The sequence below is a fragment of the Bos javanicus genome, chromosome 11 (genome assembly GCF_032452875.1).
Source record: "Bos javanicus breed banteng chromosome 11, ARS-OSU_banteng_1.0, whole genome shotgun sequence".
Classification (NCBI taxonomy): domain Eukaryota; kingdom Metazoa; phylum Chordata; class Mammalia; order Artiodactyla; family Bovidae; genus Bos; species Bos javanicus.
In genome coordinates, this window is record NC_083878.1 from 15,299,690 (window position 1) to 15,315,322 (window position 15,633).

A 15,633-nucleotide genomic window follows, 5' to 3' on the forward strand; every position below is an offset into this window, starting at 1 on the left:
ATGTCTGATGGTGCTTTAAATGATAATTCACAAAGCTGTTCATATGCACATCCTTTAAAATTATTAGTGAATTTACTAAATGAATTAATGTATTTTGCATTGTTATTCTCACAGAGCATTGAGAGAATACCAAGGAAATACCAATAAAAGCTGCTTTTTTAAAGACTGCTTTAAATGGGCAAATTTGTTGCCCATTACATAAAATTGTTAGTTTACAAGTACAGATAACATGTCCCAGGTTCTCTTTCTCCTCGAGTAAATGTTGGCCTGTGTTTGGCGGATGCTTTGAGTTCATTCTTGCTCTATGAGTGAACAAGTGACTAGTGTCTTCAAGTTTGTTCTGAGGCACTCTGGGGATCCTCAGGATCATGTCAAGGCATCTGCAGGGTCCTCCCTTTTCCTATTTCATGCTTGTGTGAGACCAGATTTTAGTCATGCATTTCAACCAAAACAATATATTACAACAAATGGAATGTAGAGGCAGATTTAAGTCAATATCTTTTTTATCAAGCTATATCCCATTTCAAAATTTTTAAAGAGATTTTCTTAAATATAAAATAATACCACTTTTCCTCACCAAGAATTTTGTTGTTGATGATGATGTTTGAAAAAGAGTCTTCATTAAAAACATATGTTGCTTGTATTAATCTATAATAGCTGCTAATTCATTTTTCACTAATGAAGAAATTGTAATGCCACATAAATTTAGATCACATCTGAAGATAAAAATTTGTTTTAACAGACCTAACCTTAGGGTTTTGTTGGGGGCCATAAAACTCAGATACTTGGACATAATAACATTTCAATTTTATTCCTAGTTCTGGGTGTTTACTTTTAAAAAGCACTCCTTTCAACTCTGTTTATAACTTTCCCCCCTTCTTTCTCAGGTTTGTTTAAGCATCTTAAATACATGGCATGGAAGACCAGAAGAGAAGTGGAATCCTCAGACCTCAAGCTTTTTGCAAGTAAACAAATTTCTCTTACAGTTTCACTTAGAAAATAAAGAACCATATATGTTTAAGAACTTTTTTTTTAGTGACCAAGAATAAACAAACCATAAAAAATAAAAATGCAGATTGATAGAAAGTACATATGAAATAGCTTATAGGTAAGCAATTAGTACAATGGAATTATATCTCATTTGGAGTTGAGATTCTTAAGTTAAGACATTAAAAATTTCTTTTTGTTAAAATTCCCTGTTAAAAAAATCCCTGACTTGCCTTAAAGTACACTCAGGTGCAACAGGATCAGATAAGTTAGATTAGCCTCTCCCATCTCCCAGTCAGTCCCTACTGGTTCAAACTCAGGTGAGTAGAATTTAATAACTACTAGTATTATGTAGGAGAAGGCAATGGCACCCCACTCCAGTACTCTTGCCTGGAAAATCCCTTGGACGGAGGAGCCTGGTGGGCTGCAGTCCATGGGGTCGCAAAGAGTCAGACACGACTGAGCGACTTCACTTTCACTTTTCACTTTCATGCATTGGAGAAGGAAATGGAAGCCCACTCCAGTGTTCTTGCCTGGAGAATCCCAGGTATGGGGGAGCCTGGTGGGCTGCCATCTCTGGGGTCGCACAGAGTCGGACATGACTGAAGCGACTTAGCAGCAGCAGCAGCAGTATTACATATCTCTCCACCCATGATATGATTCTTTTATAATCTAGTTAATAATGGAACTCATCTGAGATTTAGAAGTACTGTCCAGGAATTCATAAATCTTGAGATTTGCCATTCTTATTTTGCAGAGCACTTAACACATGTATTTCATAGCCTTGAAATTTTTTAAGTTAACTTTCACAAGCCATTGGACTACATAAAATAAAATGTTCTATATTAAAACTATCCGATCAAATCTTTTTTGGCCAGTGCTTCATCTTAATAGTTCAGAATTCCCACAAAAAGACAGACATATTAATGATAGGAATTAACTGTGTTGCTTGGTCCTTAAGGTAACAGAAACAAACTGCTGTTGCTACATAATGAACTCCACATTTACAGTTTAGTGTTTATTTTAAGAAAGACAACCATAAATTATCCCCCGGTAAGCTTATTAAAGTTGACCTACCTTGAAAGGATTCTTTTCCTAATTCTTATTTTGTATTCAGTGAAAGAGATAGGAAAGATCATTCTCTAGGATGTGACTCTTTTAGATGTTCTGAAAAGACCTTGCAGCGTTCCCATGAATTAAAGAAATGGCACTGTAATATAAGCTTTTTTCCTTTTGCTAATTCGGAGATCCAAGAAAAAGAGATTACATGATTCATTCAAAGTAACTAAAGTTAATAAAATATTTCTCCAGGTACCTGCTTCTTCATTTTAGAAGTGATTATGTAGGGGGAGGTATAAATTAGGAGTTTGGGATTAGCAGCTACAAACTACTATATATAAAATAGCTAAGCACCAGGCTCCCACTGTACAGTGCAGGGATCTGTATTCATTATCTTGTAGTAACCTGTAATGGGAAAGAATATGAAAGTGAATATATATATATTCACTTTTGCTGTATACCAGAAACTAACACAACATAGTAAATCAACAGAACTTCAGTTAAAAAAGATAAAAAGTAATATGTTCAAAAACTTTAAAATATTTTCCTACATGTATGTTACTCTTGTCAACAGAAGCTGTTTTTATGACGAATTTACTCTGAAAGGAAACTAAGACATAGCCTATTTTTCATGAAGTAAATTAGACTTATACCTGAGAATTGGAATCAATTTTTTGTTGAGTTTATGTAGTTTCAAAAAATAAATTTACAATTAATCTTCAGGTTTTTTTAGTCTAAAATTGTATTTGCTGGGACTTCCCTGGCAGTCCAGAGGTTAACATTATAGTTGCAGTGCTGGTAGCACAGGTTCCATCCCTGGCTGGGGGACTACAGTCACACAGGCCATGGGACATGGCCTAAAAGAAAAGAAAAAAATTGTATTTCCTTTTAACTTTTTTATTGCCTGTATGTCAAATATATACCAAAAATCCTGGGAGATAACGAAGCTTACTTGGAAGCATTTAAATTTTACAACTTTGGAAACTTGCTACCCTCACATAAATTAGTATCTCTTCTGTGTTTTCCCTTTAGGGCTTTTTGTCATACACATAGTTCACATGGTTATAATTAACATAGTAGATAATTATTTGTGTACCTCTGTGTTCATTTAACATTAGAACATATCCATCTTTCTAGCTTATATTTTTATAATTTCTAATTGCTGTGTAATAATCTTTTGCACTCTTATATAATGGAACTATTTCTCCATTTTTTACTAACTTTCACTTTCATTATTTCCGTTTAATGGATAATACCATTATTATATCACTTTCCCTATACTTTAGATGGCTTACTAAATATTGATTTCCAGATCTGTGACAAAATTGACTTGAGCAAGAGCAAGAGAGGCTATACATTTTTTGTGACAAGAGTGAATAGCCTTGTCTTCTCCAGACCTTAGGGGAACTTTCAGTCTTTGCGCATTGAGTGTGATCATAGCTGTGGGTTTTTCATAAATTTCCTTCATCATGTTGAGGACATTCCCTTCTACTCCTATTGCCTTGAGTATTTTTATCATGAACAGATGCTGGATTTTGTCAAATGCTTCTTTTGTATCTTTTGAAATGATTTTGTTATTTTTTTTTATTCTATTAAATGATGTATTTTTTTTTTCTTTTCAATGAATCAATCTTGCTTTCCTGGGATAAAGCTTAGTTAGTTGGTCATCATGGGTGATTCTTTTTGTAAGTTCAGTTCAGTTCAGTTGCTCAGTTGTGTCCGACTCTGCGACCCCATGAACCGCAGCACGCCAGGCCTCCCTGTCCATCACCAACTCCCGGAGTCTACCCAAACCCATGTCCATTGAGTCGGTGTTGCCATCCAACCATCTCAGCCTCTGTTGTCCCCTTCTCCTCCTGCCCTCAATCTTTCCCAGCATCAGAGTCTTTTCCAAGGAGTCAGCTCTCCACATCAGGTGGACAAAGTATTGGAGTTTCAGCTTCAACATCAGTCCTTCCAATGAAACACCCAGGACTGATCTCCTTTAGGATGGACTGGTTGGATCTCCTTGCAGTCCAAGGGACTCTCAAGAGTCTTCTCCAACACCACAGTTCAAAAACATCAATTCTTCGGTGCTCAGCTTTCTTTATAGTCCAACTCTCACATCCATACATGACCACTGGAAAAACCACAGCCTTGACTAGATGGATCTTTGTTGACAAAGTAATGTCTGTGCTTTTTAATATGCAGTCTAGGTTGGTCATAACTTTCCTTCCAAGGAGCAAGCGTCTTTTAATTTTGTATGTAATTGGATTCAATTCACTAGTTTTTTTTCCTTTTCTGTCTGTGTCAGGCAGCTTGTGGGATCTTAGATCCCCTACCAGGTATTGAACCTCAACCCAGGCATTGAAGGCGCAGGTCCTAAGCACTGAACTTCCAGGGAAAGTCCCAGTTTGCTAGCATTTTGCTTGAGGTTTTTTGTACCCATATTTCTAAGAAACATTGGTTTGTAGGGTTTTTTTATGTGTGTGATACTGCTTTATAAACTAGAAATAAATGCTTCTAGGCAGGAATGCCTTGCCCCTTGTTCTCTGTTAGAAACTTTCTTCAGAAGCAGACTACAGAGCCTAAAGAAAAAGTAATTTCTTTTTATTTAGATTTTGGGACCCACAATTACTGTTTTACTCTTTTGTTTGTACCCATAAGTTAAAAGTACTTTTGCCAGATTAAAAATCATCCACAAAAACTTCTGAAGGTTATATGCAATTTAAAAGATTTCCAAAATATTTGGAACAGTGACAAACAGTATTAGAATTGCTTAGTTTCTTTGTAATGAGATTCTTAAAAGAATATTTATTTGTGTAAAAATATAAAATTTTGTAGTGTTATGTCATAGGTCTCATATCCAGCAGTAACCTGGTAATAGTCTTGATTATTTGCATAATTTAAGGTGAAAAGTCATATCATTCATTAGAACTGTCATCAAGAATTACTACATTTTGTCAATAACACCAAATTTTACATTTGCTTATGTGATTGGTTTTTAATGTTGCTATATCTAAAATGTATATTAATGTCTTATAAATAATTTGTTACAGTTGGATGTTAATAAAGATGTCGTGCAAGAGTAAACATACTTAATGTCACATAATCAACCATTCATAAACCTTTGTATAATATGATAATGTATAAATCCTAACATTTTTCTTAAAATTGAAAGTTCTGGAAATCACCCGTTGATTATAGTCCTACCCAGTAGCAGCATAATTTTCCATAGAGGAGGGTACTTGCTATTCTGAAAACCTAAAGCATTTTAACTAAGACTTGTTTCTTTCCATTATCCTAAATATGTTATTTCGTATACTATAGTTTCTTGTTACAGATTAATATTTTGGATTGTATAGTCTGTACTTTGCTGTGTTTGAAATATCTATAATAATTTTTTTTAATGTAACAGACTAAGTCAAAGAATTAAATCTTCTGACATGATATAATTTGAAAATAAAGGCATTGATAGAAGACAAGATTGCTGACTGGTTGATGGCCTAATAGCAGATGTTACAGCAAGGTTAAAATTTTTGCTTGACACAGTTAATGAAAGGAAGCACTTATATGATTCTTGATTTAGTCAGCCTCTGAATAAGTTATAATGCAATTTTGTGGATACTAACATAAAGCTAAAGAGGAGAGGGACAGTAAATTCAGCCTATGAATAAAAGTTTTGTTTTTTTTTTTAACTCTTCATGAAAATATCGGAGGACTGACTAAAAATCAGTGAACTTACACTATGGAATGAAAATATATTGTTTATTATTACATTAACTTTAGTATAATTTATGTACATAATATGGTATCTAGTAGATGTTTTTCTGCTAATTAATGACTCATTCTGAGAAAGCACTTTACCAGATATAGCTATGATGAATATTGGGATTTTTTGGGTTTGTTTACTTCTTGGTTTAATCCAGGAAGCTCTTAAGTTTTGTTGATCAAAATGGAGCTCATGCTGACTCCTGTTTGCATACCCATAAGTTAAAATATGGGTAAAACTAAGTTTTTCTTAGTTTCAGAAAACTAAGATTATGGCATCTGGTCCCATCACTTCATGGCAAATAGATGAGGAAATAGTGTCAGACTTTATTTTTGGGGGCTCCAAAATCACTGCAGATGCTGATTGCAGACATGAAATTAAAAGACGCTTACTCCTTAGAAGGAAAGTTATGACCAACCTAGATAGCATATTCAAAAGCAGAGACATTACTTTGCCAACAAAGGTCCGTCTAGTCAAGGCTATGGTTTTCCCAGTAGTCATGTATGGATGTGAGAGTTGGACTGTGAAGAAAGCTGAGCGCCGAAGAATTGATGCTTTTGAACTGTGGTGTTGGAGAAGACTCTTGAGAGTCCCTTGGACTGCAAGGAGATCCAACCAGTCCATTCTAAAGGAGATCAGCCCTGGGTGTTCTTTGGAAGGACTGATGCTAAAGCTGAAACTCCAGTACTTTGGCCACCTCATGCGAAGAATTGACTCATTGGAAAAGACTGTGATGCTGGGAGGGATTGGGGGCAGGAGGAGAAGGGGACAACAGAGGATGAGATGGCTGGATGGCATCACGGACTCGATGGACATGAGTCTGAGTGAACTCCGGGAGTTGGTGATGGACAGGGAGGCCTGGCGTGCTGCAATTCATGGGGTCGCAAAGAGTCGGACATGACTGAGCGACTGAACTGAACTTAAGTTAAAATATATTGTTTTTAGAGTAAGAGTGATTTTGTTTTCTGTTTTGCTGTCTTCTGGATGCATGGTGTCATTTTTACTCCAAGAAAGAATAGCTATTGTATATTAATTACACTTACTTATGAGTCCTACTGTTTTACACCCCTCAATACCTTATTTAGTTCTCACAGTTGTAGGTATGGTTTCTATTTTACAGGTGACCAAAATAAGGATTCTGAGGGGATGAAGTTATTCTGCCTGTCTTGGTCTCTCTCACTTCATAACATAGTGTTTCTCAGAGTTAGAGAAATCATTAATTTCAAATATTGAAAATCAAACCCTTTTAAAAAAGAGAAATTCTTCTTCTCAAGCATTTATTTACTGTTTTTTCATGGGAGTGCTTTTTGGGCTACAGTAAAGTGTGCTGTGAAATAAAATGAGTAAATCTGTGAGATAATTCAAGACTCCAGAAATTCCATAAAATGAATATTTTGACTCCTAAATAGCTTGGTTCACTGAAGAAAAATGAAGCAGCATTTATGTAATCTCCTAAAAGGTATATGTTAAAAAACATGAATAGAAGATGCCCATTAAAAGTAGATAATGTCACCCGGTGATAAAAGACCACATGTTATCAATTACTCTTTGAATTTAATTCCAGAAATATTGATCTCTGCTATTGTGTTATAAAATGCAAATGTTATAATTCAGTTTTTTAGCAGAAAATGTTATACCCAAATTTATATCTCTAGTTTTCTTTGTTCTATACACAAAACATCTATTTTTTTCCTTTATATAGTTTAGTTGTTTTAAAAAACCAAATGTGGTATGAATCTGAAGTAGTTTATAAATTGTTTGAATCTCCAGCTCCCTGAGTTTATAAAACCATATTTTGCCTCAAAGAATGTGAGGTTAAGTAAGTAACTGAATCCTATGTTACAAAATTTCTTCTCTGCTTTTGTAGAAAATAAGGATATACCCTACTTATATAAGAGGAAGGTTATTTAAAAGGGAAGAGGAAAGGAAATAATAAATATTCCCTGGAAGATTATTTCAGAAGTATCAGATTTGAGTTGAGGGGAAGTATATAGCCAAGGGAAATCACTTTCCTTCAGTATTATATTTAGTTTCAGTAAGTTTAAAAATTATGAGATCTTTGCCTCGAAATTAATACACGTTAATTTTTTTTCTCTAGTTGACCTTGACCTCAATAACGTGGTTACCTCAGTTCATATTTCACCTTATTTATTCATAGGTCATATATTTCAGGTTCAAGTTTCCAATTTTTAACAGTTTTTAAGAATATCTATCCCTTTTCTAAGGTGCATATCCTTGACTTCGCTTAATCATCTTTCCTAATGAAAATGTTAATCCTTTTTAATTTATGAAGTGGGCAGATTGTAGCTAATATTTTCCTGCCTTCAAAGATTTCATATTAGCTAGTTATATATTAGCAAGGAGTATTGTATTAATAATAATGACCTCTAAGTATTGATTATAATACTTAGAAAAACAAACCTGGTGTATAAGTAGGGAATCAGAGGTGGTCTTAGAACCATATCATCTTGCCAGTGAAGGGTCTAGTAAGAAGATTTTTGTGATACTGTGAAAGTCAATTTTCCTTGGAATTGAAATAGAGACTGCCTCATGTAGTTTTCCTTACGAGTGAGTATTGTTACGAGTACATTGTTAGTGTCATGCTCTTTAAGGACAATTTGAGCAAAATGATGTCTAAATTGATATGAGATGTTTATAAGCAAGTGTTTTTTCAGGAGTTTTAGGAAATAGGATATTGAAACCTATGTTTCGTTTTCAAGGATTCAAGAATGTAAAACATATGATATATAAAAATTATATAAGATTCTGTTGTACCTTTGCTTTAATGAAGTATTTCAGTGTCAGTTATTAACATTGACTTCATGGTAATAAAATGATGTGGAAGCATTTACTCAAAGGGACTCCTAGTTGATGAAGGAAGGTATTATTTCACCGGCAGTAAAATGTCCTGTCGTAACTGGTTTTTGTTTCTTTGTTTGTCAGGTGTTGGTGTCTGTTCAGTCCCTTATATTAGTAGCGGAGCCTTATTTTAATGAACCAGGATATGAACGGTCTAGAGGCACTCCCAGTGGCACACAGAGTTCTCGGGAATATGACGGAAACATTCGACAAGCAACGGTTAAGTGGGCAATGCTAGAACAAATCAGAAACCCTTCACCATGTTTTAAAGAAGTATGTTTAATAAAATTAATGAAATACTTTTTTAAAGACACTATATAATATAGTTTATTAGTATCATGCTTGCGTTTATACTTAGTGTATCTGTGCTGTATTTACTATTGTCTTTAATCATTAAAAATCAGTAGTAGTATAGTACAGATGGATTTTTTAAACCATTACTTCCTAAAAGACATCTGACTATGTTTTTGGACAGTTAGAGGTTAAGATATTTTTCTTGGAAAAGGAGATGGCAACCCATTCCTGTATTCTTGCCTGGGAAATCCCATGGGCAGAGAAGCCTGGTGGGCTACAGTCCATGGGGCGGCAAACAGTTGAACATGACTTAGCAGCTGACCAGCAGCGGCGGCGAGATAACTTTTCTAGTTATCTTGCAGATAGAAACTTTGCCCTTATACTAATATCTGTGAGTCAACATTGTAGAAAAAGATAGTTTATTTTCTTTAGGAAAAAGTTGGATTACTTTCTGAAACCTGTCTTGATGCTGTGACATGCTTTTATTCTACCACATCCTGAAGTGTGGCTCTTTTCCTGGGCTTAGTCATCTCTCTTTAGTCTGCCTAAAATATGATTATATTTTTCACGTGTCATATCAGATTACTTTATCATATCTTAACACTATAACTCTGTCATGAAACATTTTTGTTCTTAGATTGTACTAGAAACCACAATACTTTAGAGGAAAAATTGGCATATTTACCTGACAGAAAATTGATCTTTAATATCTTCAAAGATATTTAAAATTTTTAGAGATCCTGTAATATTTTTAAATTGATCGTTAATTTTGTTAAGCAAATATTGTGTTATTACTATGTAGCTATATATACGAAGTTAACAAGTGGCATCATTGAATCTATTGAAGGAGTGTAAAAAATGTTTCTCCTTCTATTGTTACTAAATGAATTTGCACTTTGACAAAGTTGCGTATTTTATTTTTGTAAAGGCTTGTATTCAAGGCTGTGGATAATTATTACTTTTCCTAATATTACAGGAAATACAAACATGCATTTCTTTATACTCGTAAGCATAGTGTTCTGTCCCTTTTCAAACTTGGGTTACTTATATTAAGCAACTCATTTTGCAGCCAACATCTATTGCACTAAGGTACTCTGAACCCGAGGAAAAACAAAACTCAGTTCCTGCCCATGAGAAACTTAATGTTCCTCCTGTTTGTATCATCAACTAATTTCTCAGTGTCCTTAAGACTCAAATAATGTATCCAGATATATAAACCACTTGACAAGTCTACCAGAGTATATAATAACCACCTCAAACCTAAACACTGTAAAACTGCACTTTGATTCTTCCTTTCGTCTTTCAGTAAAAGCGCCATTTAAACGTAGCCACTTGTGGCTTCATTCTTTTACTCACATACTACATTCAGTCTATCCATTGAATCTTGTTCTGTGCTTATCGTGGCTCTTCATGTTAGGTTGTTTCTTACTCATTTTGTATCCTTGTTTGCATCAAACTCAATAACTTATTGGTGTTTTACATCCATTCCCAGGCTTTCCTAATGACTTTCCTGTTGTAGGTGTTGTCTTTTCTTTAGGGGAGACAAGCTCATTGGGCAGTGTAGTAAGTAGCTCACCCACAATACAGAATAATAATTCCCAAATGACCTATTTTCTAGTTTAAATTTGTCAAAAACAGACTTACTACGTACACAGAAATTTTGCTCAGTTTTCCAAAAAGAGAAGTTTAAAAAAGTGAAATGTAAAGTATATTTATCACATGGAGATAAGCTTCATAAAATAAAATCTTGTTCATAAGTTAACCAGAAGACAAAATTAATAGTGGGTATTTTAGGGCTAGGTTCTGATTTTTATGCAAATACCAGTGATTTAGAATCTCTTTACCCATCCAGATGTTGTTTGAGTTCTCTTTGAAAGATAGAAATTGACAGTTTTTCTGTTTTCAGTACTTTTTCTCCTAGTTATTCATTTATTTACATTTACTTCTGATTCTGTTGTGTTCTAGATATCTTAACGTTCTCTGGATAAGATTAACTAATGAAATGTCTGAGTGGGATAGGACATTATTTTTTGCTCTAGAACCTGGCTGTTTCAACACACGTCATCTGATGCCATAATCCTGATTCTTCCACGTTATCAATAATAATGTACAGTTCACCACACTGAGTTCTCTGGAGACCAAAAAAAAAAAAAAAAATTGCCATATCTTTTAAATTTTATTTCTTTGTAATGCCACATATGTTGTCTTTTAAATTCTGACTTGATCACCTTTTGTCCTCTGGCGTGGTTTACTCTTAAGGTTATACATAAACACTTTTACTTGAAAAGAGTGGAGATCATGGCCCAGTGTGAGGAGTGGATTGCTGACATCCAGCAGTACAGCAGTGACAAGCGGGTTGGCAGGACCATGTCTCACCATGCAGCAGCTCTCAAGGTAAGTAACCCTCCCTCACAGAAGCCTTGCTGGTGGCTTTAAAAGAAGAGGTATATGTTCCCTGACAGAACTATGACCACTAGCAAGAAACAGTAAATGTATTAAGTTCAGAGGCTCCCCAAAAGTCTACAGAAAAGATGCATTCCTTTTGACAATGAATTGACAGTTCCTAAAATTAAAAGTGAGTATAGGAAGTGAGCCAGCAGAGCCCCATAGAGTTGTATGAAGATGATGGGGAGACGCTGTGCACTGTGTTCCTCTAGGCCTCTTCCTTTGCAGGATTTTGTTACTTGGAGTAGTGAGGGAGATTGTAGAGCCCCTGACAGCTGATGGGTGTGGTAGTTAGTGTCTGTGATACAAACCTGTTTGCGGGGAAGCGAGCTGTTGATTTCAACTTGGAGTGTTCACAGAATGGAAATGTAGAACGTGATGGTTTGGGAGTGAGTGGATTTTTTTATTTTGATGTGGGAATCATAGCTTCAACAGCCACTCTTTCTTCCCTGCCTTGGGATACCTGCTCGCCTCTGTTCCTTTTATCCTCCATTGATAATGGTTATCTCTACTGGCTCCTTTCCTTCTAACTTTAAAAGTATCTTCACTTAAAATGATTAGATGATGATGATGATAAGGGATTATTAGTTTTTTATTGGTGAATTTTTTAAATATTCCTGTTTTTTCAGGTTACACACAGAAATATTTATGAATGTAAAACCATGTGATATCTGAGGCTTGCTTCAAAATAAAATGAGAAAAGTGGTGGGAATATAGATGAAGGAAGACTAGCCATGAGTTGATAAGTGTTGAAGTAGACTCATGGAAGTTCTTTTTTATATTCTGCCTACTTCTGTGTATATTTGAGATTTTCCATTTTATATAAAACCTTTAAAAAGAAAACTGTTTCTTAACATCTGCATCTTCCTAAGATAGTTTTCTCTTGCCCCATTTATAAAAATGTTTTTGCCTTTTTACTACCAAACTAGAGCTGTTAATACTTTTGCCTCTGTTTTTAAATGACCCTCTCACTAAAGAGCATTTTGCAGTTGAATTTCCGTTCTGTGAAAGTTATCAACTCTGTGGTTGTCAAAGCCAGTGACCCTGGCTTCCTGTCTACAGCCCTCATCCCCGCTTCAGGCTTTTACAGATGTTGCTTTTCACCTGCTGTGCTGGCTCACTTCCATTCAGTTTTCATCTTAAATTTCGCTTCATGGAACCTGCCTTGACTTTTAAATTGGATGATTTCAGTATAATCTCTTGTAACACCATACCTACCTATTAAAAACACTTATAACACTGATCTAGTGTTTGTGTTTCCCCCTGTACTTTTCATCTGTGGACGGTCTTTCCACTTGTTTTTTCTAGTGCAAACTTTTAAAAGTTGTCTGCTCTTAGCTTTCTCAAAGTTATATTACTGGCATATTACTTGGATATCCTGTCTTTCTGACTTTCTGTATTTACTTAATTTTAAACACTTTCCTCTGTCTTAAAATCCTCAGATTACATTTATATCCCCCTTCATCTAGTACACCTATCTGTTCAGTGCTGGATCCTGTCAGTGCTGCCTTCATACAGAAATTTCTCTCCCCATTTTTCTCTTCAGTGCTCAGAGCTCAGTCTTCCTCTCCTTCATTCCCACCCTTACAGTTTTTTCTGTAGCACATAACCAGATCAATATCTTCCCAAGTGTGTTTAGATATGTCTTTCCCTGACACAAAAACTCAATGGCTAAATTCCAGCCAAAGCAACTTTGGCTTTGTTGCTTCAGTTGGTATCTTGCTTTTATCTCAGATTCTCATTGTCTTTTGTTTCTGTGTCATCCTGATTTAAAAATCTCTATTTCTGAATCAGCCTACATTTTCATCATCTGAGATATACTTTTGCTGCTGAATGCTAATTGAGAAAAGTATGCAGCTGTTCTGTTTAATTTCACAATAAAGGCATAGTATTCCCACCTTAACTGGGCCTCAATTGTCAATAATAATAATAATAATAATTGTCAATTTTGTTTTTTATTCTTTAGTTAATGTTTTCTCCTGTTGTTCACGGTAGAAGGGAAATTGGGGCTAGAAAAATTTTAAGTTGCCAGTATGTAAATATATTTTAAAGCCTTACAAATGGCTACAAATGTATAGTTGTTTTATCTTGCTTATTTATGTAAACTTCCAGCCAAAATGTAGGCTCTTTTAAGTCAGAGATCATGTAATTGGTCCTCTGTATCCACAGGGGATTAGTTCCAAGATCCCCTGCAAATACCAAGATCCACAAATGCTCAAGTCCCTTAGAGAAAATGGCATTGTATAGTCGGTCTCTATCCAGCTGTATCTTCCTTATTTTACTCCTTGCTTTTTACATTATTACTGCTGAACACAGTGCCTTGTTCTAGGAATGCTGGTTAATTTTCAGCATCAGCTATTGACAGGCCTAATTTTCAAAGTCCTTAGTGTGAGATTTGAGATCCTTTGTCTCTCGCTAGAAAGTTATAAATTAAAGCTTAATGTTTGTAAACAACCAACCACTCTCTATTAACATCTCTATATCCTTCCATAAATGGCAGTATAGGTAATACAAAGTTAGGTACTCTCTCTAGATCTTCTTTTTTCATTTGTTTACATTTTCAAAAATTCTGATGATGAAATTATTTCTAAGGTGTATTCCAAGCATGACATGAGATAATGAGTATGAAACATTTCAAGTGTTCTGTATAAGGCCTAGTACCTGAGAAATGCTGTTTTCATTCTTTAAAATAGCAGTGGGTTTATTTTAATTTATGGGCTGCTTGTCTCAAAAATATTTAAGGCAGAGGCAGCGTGTATCACAAGTCAAGATATTCTCTTTAACTTGAAACTATATATTGCAAATGACTGGTGTCCTCTAAGCCATTAATAATGCAGTTTCTGTTACAGAGGTCGGGGCATTGGTAGAGTCTGTGGTCATGCTACTCAGGTACTTAGGGCTTATCAGCAACATCAGATATTTTGAGATAGAGATTTGTGCCAGTTTTGTTCACTTGCCTGTTAGAGTAGCTAGCTTAAGGAAGATCCACAATAAATATTGGTAGACCCAATTCTTTGGATTAGTTTTAAACTCATTGCCTCCCTTCAGTGATGTTGTGCTAGTCCTAGTATTTGGAATTCTAACATCACTCCTTCTCCCCTGCACAGCGTCACACTGCTCAGCTCCGAGAAGAGCTGCTCAAACTTCCCTGTCCTGAAGGCTTGGACCCTGACGCCGATGATTCCTCGGAGATGTGCAGTGCCACAGCTGGTGCTGAGGAGACTCTAATGCATGATCAGGTCAAACCTAGCAGCAGTAAAGAACTCCCCAGTGACTTCAAATTATGAGCTGCGTTGACGTGGACATCATAGACACAAAGGCTTTGAAGCACAAGCCAAATATGTCAATATTTGTATGTAAGAAACTAATTATGTAATAGGTAATGAAACTGAAACTATACTACACCCTTAAGGAGATCCAGTTTAATTCAAGGTGATCTTTTATTTACCTGTACAAGAGTGTAAACTTTTGTGTGCTTTTATTTTTCAATTGTGAGAACCACTGATTGGTATGTTCAACAAATTTGTGTATACAAAGAAATGGAGAAATCACTGATTATATAAGGGAAACTACCTTAGGAAAGAATGTTTACTGAATGTTTGTTTTCTTTTTTTTACTGTAGAGTGAAGGGTTGTTAACAAAGAATATATATTGGTCATTCTTACAACTACTATTTAAAGTCAGCAACTTTTCACTGAATTTGATAGATTTTATGTTTGACCATATCTTCATGCTCATATTTGATTTCTGAAGACCTCCTCCATACACTTCAATAAAAGTTAAATGGACATACTCCCTCTTTTTTGATTTACTGGTACATTTTTTAAATGATAAATCTGCCATAAAATGCATTATAGCTGAAGACTTGCACTTGTATGGATGAATTTATTACATTCAACGTATTTAATTTTATGCTTTCTAAAATTCTAAGATGCAGAAAAATAAATGAACATGATTTTATTCTATGCCAATATTTGGGCCTGTGAATGTATCTGTTATTTGAATTTAAGTCTATGAAAAAGAATGGTCAATTTGAAAAGTCACTCTAAACTGAATTTTCCTTAAAGGGCTCCTGTCTTCCTGGACTGTCTGGTTTTATTACTAACGTCACATGTATGTATTAAACACTGAGGCTCTGTAGAGCAGAGAGGATGGACCTCTCTGGTGCTGTACTTGCCATATAGGCTCATTTTCATGCAAATTCTTCCTAGAGCCAAATAAATAAAGACTTAGGTGTA

General features: G+C 35.1%; 1 protein-coding gene across 7 annotated transcripts in view; it reads left to right on the forward strand.

Annotated features, from left to right (window-relative positions):
• The window catches only part of BIRC6 (baculoviral IAP repeat containing 6), a 213,342-nt gene extending 197,709 nt beyond the window's left edge, over positions 1-15,633 (forward strand). For all 7 annotated transcript variants that reach the window (XM_061432032.1, XM_061432030.1, XM_061432034.1 and 4 more), the window contains 4 exons: positions 888-965; positions 8,741-8,929; positions 11,210-11,344; positions 14,503-15,633. In XM_061432032.1, coding sequence (XP_061288016.1) covers positions 888-965; positions 8,741-8,929; positions 11,210-11,344; positions 14,503-14,682 — 582 coding nt within the window. In that variant the 3' untranslated portion in view covers positions 14,683-15,633. The remainder of the gene's footprint in view (positions 1-887; positions 966-8,740; positions 8,930-11,209; positions 11,345-14,502) is intronic.